The 9,589-nt window shown below is 36.6% G+C and overlaps 2 protein-coding genes across 2 annotated transcripts; both read right to left on the bottom strand.

The window, feature by feature from the left end:
- Positions 1 to 558: 558 nt before the first annotated feature.
- On the bottom strand, positions 559 to 3,325 carry LOC113030551 (uncharacterized). Its single transcript, XM_026182095.1, has 6 exons — positions 3,268 to 3,325; positions 2,806 to 3,132; positions 2,162 to 2,503; positions 1,873 to 2,001; positions 1,742 to 1,785; positions 559 to 685 (listed from the first exon to the last, which is right to left on the bottom strand). The coding sequence occupies exons 1-6, from the start codon at positions 3,308 to 3,310 to the stop codon at positions 575 to 577; spliced, it is 996 nt and encodes a 331-aa protein (XP_026037880.1). The 5' UTR covers positions 3,311 to 3,325; the 3' UTR covers positions 559 to 574.
- A 3,520-nt stretch (positions 3,326 to 6,845) lies between these two features.
- LOC113009475 (uncharacterized) lies at positions 6,846 to 8,411 on the bottom strand. Its single transcript, XM_026147790.1, has 6 exons — positions 8,369 to 8,411; positions 7,879 to 8,211; positions 7,435 to 7,773; positions 7,192 to 7,323; positions 7,071 to 7,099; positions 6,846 to 6,980 (listed from the first exon to the last, which is right to left on the bottom strand). Exons 1-6 carry the CDS (start codon positions 8,409 to 8,411, stop codon positions 6,846 to 6,848), a joined length of 1,011 nt encoding a protein of 336 aa, XP_026003575.1.
- Between the last annotated feature and the right edge of the window lie 1,178 nt (positions 8,412 to 9,589).

Below are 9,589 nucleotides of genomic sequence, written 5' to 3' on the forward strand. Positions count from 1 at the left end.
CGCTCTGGCCAGAAGAAAAGTAGCGCTAAGCTATTAGTTGAAACAAAACTACAATGCCAAGAATTTTTTTTTAATCTTATACTCAAGTAAGACTATGTCATTAAAGAAGAGTATAATTCTACACACTTGCACTGAACTCACTCTGCCTGCTATTAATGATATAAATTCAAACATATATGTCATTTCAGGCTATGAACTATGCAGCTTTTAGTTGCTCCACAACAAAAGTAAAAGAATCAAAGAAAAAAAAGAGAGGAGAGTCACTAGCAGACTGTGGACACTGCAGGTTTTCTGTCTGATTAGCATCATCAATCCTCTGTATAGGCAGAAAAAGGCCAGAGCAGTAGTCCTTTAACAGACGCTTGGGACCCCTGTTTTGTTTTGTTTTTTAAATTAAGGTTATTTTGGAGATAGTTAATGATGATGCAATAAGCTTACTGGTGATTGACTGAACATGTTATTATTAACAGGAACAGAACAAAAAAAAATGAAATACAAAAAAAAAATAAAATTAAAGTCCATTGGCTCTAAGGAAACATCCTCAGTGTTGTGGGGGTAAGCATGGGAAACAGATCTAATCCGGTCCAAAATTCATGGAAATCTGTTGCCTCTTCACGGCCTTTATGTTCTTTTTATCTTGTATCACAGTAAAGATGACAGCAGAAAACACTGATGTGTCCTTTTCCTGGAAAAATAAAAAAAATATTAGAAACATCAAAACCAGAAAAACTAGTAATGCACACACGCTAAACACTTTTTTACGCTTTATTCAACATTTGTACACTCTTGGTGTTCCTGGTCAAAAATGATCAAGCATTCAGTTACACCCCCCTTTGTAAGATGAACATACATACGCACTGATCCATATGTATAATGCATGCACATATGAGCACAAACATTGTTTCAGTAGTATCTAACTTTTTCTCATAGGTTGGGTATTTAATGCTCACAGGTCACTGTGTGACAGCATCATGCCAGGTCGATATACCCTGAGGGCGGCTCTTTATTACGTATTTGATTACTAGACAGGTGATTAGGAAAGAGGCCACGACACTGGCAGCAAGGATGGATTAAAGGAGCAAGTGTCAGAAGCTGAAGATGTCATGGAATATAATCCAGAACAAGAAATGACAGATGAGGAGCAATTCAGTGATGAAGAGGAAGGCCATGATGAGGCCATCGCATTTAAGTCAAAGAATGGAAACGTATCAACACCTGAGAATTAAATTGGGCCTTCAGCTGAAAAGGTCATCAGGATGACCGCAGGACCTAAAAATATGCCATATCCTGGATTGGTGATGTCAAATTCTGCTTTGAACAGAGTCCATCAAAACCATAGTGGTAAATTTGACCAACTTGGAAGGGAGACAGATTTACAAAGATAATTGGAGTGTGTCGAGAGCCATCCACTCATCTGTCAGACGCAAGTGCAGTTTGGGGGAAATTTCCTCCATACAAAAATAAAATATTTCCGTTAGAGTTTTGACAGGGAACACAGCAAGTGTTACCTTCTGTGACTGTATAAAAAATTTGAATTGTTTCACAGAAAATGTCCATGGTAACTTTGGCCCAAAGCAGTCTGTAATGTTTCATCTGATTATTGCTTATTGTCAAAGTAATGCACAAATTATGTTTTTTAGAATATGAATTCAAGGCATATTAGCTCAGCTTTTGTGAGTCCTAATGAAAAATTGTTTAACACAAAAACACAACATGACCGATGTACCATTATTTACTTTACCTGTTGTCTTTTGAAATCACCAGAGTTTTTCTCCAGGATAGTAGCTTGAATATAGAACATATAAATAATTATTAGAAATGTAACATTCATCCATTTTGTTAACTTCACAGACAGCTATGAACTTTGATTACCTTTGCAATAATCACTGTTGGTTTTCTTGATTGCGTAAGCGAGGAAAGCAACAACAATCAGAACCAAGATGGGACACAGCAGAAAAATAACTGTAGTGGCACTCTGTGACCACACGCTGCACCCAGTAACTAAATTAAAGGTAAAAAAACAACAAAAATAAATTTAAGGACAATATAAATTACAAAATTACCTGTTTTAAATTTTACCTTCTATGAAATCACTATGAACGTGAAACAAAAGGCACTTATTTTTCTGATATTCTAAGAAACAGATAAATGAAACCAGTACCTTGAAGTTTAGTTCCTTTTCCAAACAATATCTTCCCACATGTGGCCACAGCACAATAGTAAGTCCCTTCTTCTGAGGAGCTAATACTTTTATTGAACTGATAAACACAACTCTGCTGAGTCGCAGAGTTACTCCCACATGCATGATGTCTGTTTCCATCAGTGTAGATGATGCTAGGATGAGATGGATTTGATCCTTGTCTAAACCAGAACATACTGAGACCTCCGGAACATGTCTTGTTATCAAAATTAGAGAGGAGTGAACAATGAAGAGTGACTGAGCCTCCTGGAGGGGCTATTTTCTTTTGAACAACAGAATAGTTCGATGTTTTCTGGGTGTTTCCTGTCAAAATAAACATATTAACAAATGTGATTACAAAGAACACTGAAAGAAAAATAGAACAATAGTTTCAACATGTGTTACCTAAAAGATATATTTCACTTAAGGATCACTGGAAACATTAAAAAAAAACCCAAATCAAATGTATCTTAAAGATAAATTTAATAATATTTGAAAATATTTAAATTGAAAGTTTAGTGATTTTTTTTTCTAAACATGCTCATTGATAAATTATTATCTTTAGTATTTATGTGATAAAGTTTTAGTTGCTGAAGCAAAATGTTATAGAAGAATCACATTATTACCTTTTACTAACAAATATGTCGCAGTCCATTTGGTATCTTGGAGCCACGCTGTGAATCCACAGTGATAGATTCCCTCGTCCTCTTGTCTTGTCCTCAAAATGGTCAGGTTGGTCAGATTCTTGCCATACTTAACATCCCATTTTGAGTTTTTGAACTCAGGTGCAAAGGCAGGTTCTGCAGGGTCCTTCACTGTCCAAATCCTTTGCAGAGAGTCTCCAGGACTCTGCTTGTACCAGTCGACTCTACGCCTGTACTCGGTCTTAGGCAGGTCACACAGCAAAGTTGCAGGTTCACCGAGTTGAACTGTAGTTACTGGAATAAGTGTGTCTAATATGAAAGAAAACATACAAAATCTAAAACATTAAGTCACAATGATGCAGGAAAGCACCAGGTAAAAGTGAACGATAAAGCCAACGTACTTATATGTTGAAAATAATGTGAATAAAATAGTAAAGCACTTACATCCTCGATGAAGAAGAAGCAGTATGACCCACAACGCATTCATGTTGGTATTCTCTCTTTTTAGTGACCTTGTAGAAATTTCAGTCAGTGTAGGGGGTAACATGGACCTTTTACACCACACTGTCAAATGCATCTGATTGGTTATCACAGAATAAATATTCAAGTGCAGTTCCTGTCACATGGGTCTTATCCAGGTCTTTGATGAGCAAATTGCCTTTTTCTTTATCCGGCTTCTCACTTTTTTAAAATATAACATAAGCCTTTTGTAGTTTTTGTTAGAGACAAAATTTTACTTCAACTTTCCCTGCAGTGTCTTAAAAGTTTACAATAGGATGTAGAGGAGCAGTTGTATGAACACACCTGACTTTCACTCAGAAGACTGAGGTTTGAGTCTTATCTGGAATATTTTTGTATTGACTCACTGAGTACTGTGAAGTTTAGACAATAGCTACTTGGTGTTTTTAGAAACCAAACCTACTTAGTGGGACTTGGGTTCCCATCGTGTCACCTTGCTGGTTCTATGACTCAGTGTTTCCAGTTTTCTTATTTTTGCATTTTACTATTGTTTAGTTTCCTCGTTCTTCCTGCTTTAATCATTTGTATTTCTGGTTGTGACTTCTTGTTCATTTAATCTGTTCTCATTTGTGCCTCCCTGTGTAGTCTATCGTGTGTGTTTAGTTCTGTCTCATTCTTCTGTGTTCCATGTTTCTCACTTTGTTTCTCTTGTCTCTCTGCTCCAGGGTCATGCATCCAGTTCTCCATTTAGTCACATCTCCGTGTCTCAGTGTCAAGTCTGTGTCTTTGTGAATGTCTTGGTTTCCTGTTTTACTTTGACAGTCTTGCATCATTTGTTAATGTTTCCAGTTTTTCTTCCTTCCCGTCTCGTTATGTGTGATTACTCCTTACTCCCAGCTGTGCTCTCCTCCTGTATCTCATTCCCTTGTTATCTCTCGGTGTGTCCCTCTGCCTGTTGTTGCCTTGCTGTGAGTTTCCTCCGTGCTTCTGGTAAATACCTAGTTTTATGTTGCTGGTTGAGTTTTTTTTTAGTTTTCTAGTTAGAGTTTCATGTCTCTAATTTCTGGTTTAGTTCTCTTGTATTTAGTGTTGAGTTTTGTACAGCAAAATAAAGCTACGTCCTTTAGTTTATCCTTCTGTGTCTCGAGTCCTGCATTTGTGTCCTACATTCTGCCTGTCACACAGCTAAACATGAAACACAGAGCATTTTACAATTTTGGAAAGGCAGTGTTCTTGGCTTTTCATGGCTACCAGGATTTCCATTCTCTGACTTCTGTAAAAGCAAAAACACAGGAATACATTTTTCCATATCATTAGAGGTTGCTTAATGTTACAATATGTTATAAGTTATAATAACATTTTACACAAATAACTTTTTTCACAAATCTTATCTGGGGGAGGAAAATTTGCAGACACAGCTGTTTGGAGACCTAAACACACTTGCATCAACTTCAAAACACTGGGTATTACAACAAGACTTACCGAATATATTGTAAAAATGAATGAGTATAGCCAAGTGTTTACGCAGTTAACGAGCATGCCCAAAGCAGCAGTGTCCATAGTTCAAATCTTAATGAGTTTTGAATTTCTAGATCAGTACCGGTCCGTGGCCCGGGGGTTGGTTCTAATGTGCTGCATACCCATTAATCCACCCCATTCTCCTCTCATGTAAGTGTTCCCTCTGCCACAGTTCAATATTCCATCCCCAACCCACTGAAGTAATTATTCATCTTTTATCTACAGTCCTCTGTATATCCGTGTATCAGTCATTGAGCTGTACTAACTCTGGTTCTTGATATAGAAACCTTCATGTCAAAATGTGTGTGAAGAAAACATGTAGCATCGCAAAATTGTTGCTTAACATTGTTTTCTATGGCGTCAAAATGGCTTCTCTCTTGGTTGTAGTACTAATGCTTCAAAATGGATTACACTGTCTAATAAGCAATGTCAAAATGGATATGCCCATCTTTAGTTTTTGACCTTTCACGTTCTCTCGCTTTTCTCTTTCACAAATTTAACCATTAGAATACACATTTCTATCTCCGATCGGGATTTCTTATTGGACTGGTGACTTCTATCCGACTATCATGCATATCATGATTGTCTGGCATCCTCTTCTGTCAAACCTCTGCTTGTCCTCCTTCAAACCACTCAAAAGTAAGCTCCACCCACTCCACCCTGCTGCTATCATTATGCCACAAATCACCCCAGACACTTCCCTCCGCCCACTCCACCCTGCCTACACTCTGTTCTTCAGCTCTGTTGTGCACTCTCTATTGCTTTGGAAGATTGACCCTAGGTGTTTGAACTCATCCACCTTCACAACTTATGCCTTGCACTTCTCATTTCTACTATTTCTCTGTCACTGCTCACACATCTGCCGTGACTCTGTTCTCATGCTTGACTTGCACAACCTTCACATACTTGCATATTAAAAACTAAGAGAACTATTAAAATGTTTCCGGGTCCTGACATTACACATTGCCATTTGCTGTCACATCTGCAGTTTGTTTTTTTGTTTTTTACAATTATCATTTTAATTCATTTTAACTGAAACAACCATCAACAATCTGGCACATGAAGTTAACTTTGTGTTAAAGTATATAATCTATATAAGTATATAATCTAGTGTAGCCTTACTGTGTTTCTTTGATGGTAGTTCATTTTTTGTTTTTTCCAATACCATGTAAGTAAAATAATTTAATTGTAAAGTAAATGAACATTATTTTCTGTTAAGACAAATGGTTACATAACACCCCATGTTTTCTAAGCTTTAATATAAAGATGTCTAAGCCTTCAAAGCAATGCAGTTCTTTATAATGTGATGCAACGTAAAAATGTCCACATGTCACCCATTTTGAGTAGTCATATTTCACAGCGATGTCAATTCTGTGTTCCACAGTTGTGAGGAAGAAGTAAAAACCTAAATGTAGAGTCACATTGCAGAGTATTTAAAAAAAGAAATGAGAACTAATATAAATCTAAAGTTAAACAGAGTCCAAAGAGAAACAGACAAAACAAAACAAGGAACCAGGATGAATGGAGAACATGCAGAATAACTCATAGCAGCACATGAGGAATGAACTGACACTTGCACAAAGAGGAACAGAGGGTTACATAATATGTACAAACAGAGGGCTGACTTTAATAATATAAAATAGCTTTTATTAGTCCCATAGTTGGGAAATTCACAGGGCACATAGGCAGGGAACACACATTAAGTAATATTTAACACTATTAATAATTGTGTTAGTAATTAACGAACATTAGACAAAAGAGGGATGTGAAGCCACCAAAGAGCATCACAGCTTCTTCCCAAACCAAAAAACCCCAAAACAAACAAACAAGCAAACACATTTAAACAAAATAGCACACACAAAAACTGGACTTCTACAGAATACAAATGTGTGTGATGTTAGACTTGAGGAACTGCATAGTATTCAGTATGACAAAGAAATTCTTCAGAAGGGATATCAAGCCTCAATGCTGTTAAGTCCTACAGATTCCAGTTTTCCAGAACAACTATAGTACTAATGAGCATACATTATTCAGTACACAAATAGTTAATTTATGGCTAAAACACTGACATCACTGTAGACTGTTTCTCCCGCTGTCACTTTTTCATTCCTTCGCTCTACTTTGCCATTTTTCCTCCTGTTGAAAGCTGGTACAGTATAAACCATGAGGTCCTCTTCTGTCTGAGGAAATAGATGAAGTTTATGAGATGGGAATGTTAATTATAAACACGTAGCTAAAACATTAAAACATTTTAATTTTTTCAGTTTTACCTGCTGACCTTGCTGATCACCATCACTGCCTGTTTGGAAGACAGAGACGTTTAAGATGAAAGATGCTGTAGGCTGATTACAAAACAAACAAACAAACAAATAAATAAATAATGTCTATTACCATTCCAACAATCACAAGAGTTTTTCTTGATGGTATAGATGAGGAAACCTATAACCATCAGACTTGTAACCAAAGCAGCACATAACAAAAAGAGAGCTGTGTTGGCCGTCTGCAAATCCCACATGTCAAGTGCTGTAAAAAAATAATCACCCAATAATTGTGATTATTTTGGTAAAATTATCAATTAAAACAAATATATTTTATTGATCACATGGGTATGTTGTGCAGAAGTGTAAAATTTACCTTTAATGTCCAGTTTTGATTCATTTCCAAAAATGATCTGTCCACATATGGCCACAGCACAGTAGTAAGGCCCAGGATCAGAGGAGCTGACGTTCCTTGAGAAGCTGTAGACACATTTACGTTGTGAGGGAGCTTCAGGACTCCCACATTCATCACCACTGTTTCCATGAACATAAATGGAATGGGATTTGTCTGATCCAGCTCTGAACCAGTACACACTGGGATTTTCTGGACACGTTTTCTTCTCATACTTAGAGAGGACTGAACACCGCAGAGTCTCTTGGGCTCCTGAATGAATACGATCAGAAGATCGTATTTGTATGACATCAGGTTCTGGTCCTTTTGAAAAAGATTAACATAAATAAATAAATGAACTTTATTGAGATGCCATTGAACTGAACATTTTAAAATTAGACTCATAAGCACATAGACTTTTTTTTTTACCTTTGATTGTCAGAAATGTTCCCTCCAAAAAGGTCATAGCAAGCTGTCTGACTTTTATGCAGTAGTAAAAACCAGTATCACTTAGTTTAGTTTTACTGATTTGCATAATAAAGGTTCCAGGTTCTTGTTTTACTGTAATATGAGACGTATTGTTAACATCGTCATAATCAAAGGTGAATGTTCCTCCCAAGAATTCAAACTGGTTTCCAGAAACAAGTCTGATCCAAAATAATGTTTCCTGGTGCAAAAGTGTTGACTGGCGAATACACGAAAGTGTCACATTTTGTCCAACATCAACAGTCTTTGTCACAAAATTGTGATCATTTGAGCAACCTGAAAAACAAACAAACAAAAAAAGTTATGATACTTGTAAACAAATACTATTACAAACAAGAAAGATAAACTGTTGTCTGCCACGTGCTAAATTACTGTGAGAACATATGCATGGTACTTTAATTATAACTGCAACACGTCTTTGATACATACTTACCCCCCATTCTGGCTGACAGCAGTAAATAAAATAGGACCATCATTTTCTTATTAAAACACATTTACATTGGAGCATATGATGATATGACCAGCTTTAAAATAGACGTGCAATGTGGGAGGGAACAATTTTAGATCAGTCTGATTGGCCTTGCTTTGCTTTCTCATTCACTATATTACCACAGTGGAAATATCAACTATATTTCCTACATAAACACATGAAACAACACCAACAACTAGAACCAATCATGATTAGTGTGAAGCATTTCTTTTGTGTTGTGTAATTCAAACACATTAAACATAAAACATTCTTTTCATTATATGTTTAGAAAGTCTGACGTTTTCAGCTGAAACTAAATAGGTCTGTCTGACTGGGGCAAATACAAATCTACAGTGATGTGAAAGAGAAAGTACACCCCCTTTCAATCGTAATGTGTTTCACTCACTATTCTGAAACATTATTTATCAATAGACCCTGAGATTAACAACTCAGACACACAATTTCATTATTTATGTACAACAAACTGGGTTAAATTTAAGCAGAATAGGATTCAATAGCTGGATCTGAAAACTTTTAAAACCACCATTATGTCTCTGTGGAAGAATGTTGGCACACTTTTCTTTACAATACTGCTTCAGTTGTTTAGTTTGAGGTTTGTACTCTTTGACTATGTAAAGCTCTCTTGATGTCTGAATTTTGATGAGCTATCATAAGATCTTGACTCTTTTCTTTTTCAACCATTCTGTGGAAGATCTGCTGTTGCAGGATCTTTTTGTTGTTACATGATTCAGCTTTGGTCAAGCAGTTAGATGTTTGAGAGATGTGCTTACATCAGACTCTAGATTATTTTGATATACAGGGAGTGCAGAATTATTAGGCAAATGAGTATTTTGTCCACATCATCCTCTTCATGCATGTTGTCTTACTCCAAGCTGTATAGGCTCGAAAGCCTACTACCAATTAAGCATATTAGGTGATGTGCATCTCTGTAATGAGAAGGGGTGTGGTCTAATGACATCAACACCCTATATCAGGTGTGCATAATTATTAGGCAATGTCCTTTCCTTTGGCAAAATGGGTCAAAAGAAGGACTTGACAGGCTCAGAAAAGTCAAAAATAGTGAGATATCTTGCAGAGGGATGCAGCAGTCTCAAAATTGCAAAGCTTCTGAAGCGTGATCATCGAACAATCAGGCGTTTCATTCAAAATAGTCAACAGGGTCGC

This window comes from Astatotilapia calliptera, chromosome 2 (assembly GCF_900246225.1).
Source record: "Astatotilapia calliptera chromosome 2, fAstCal1.2, whole genome shotgun sequence".
Lineage (NCBI taxonomy): Eukaryota > Metazoa > Chordata > Actinopteri > Cichliformes > Cichlidae > Astatotilapia > Astatotilapia calliptera.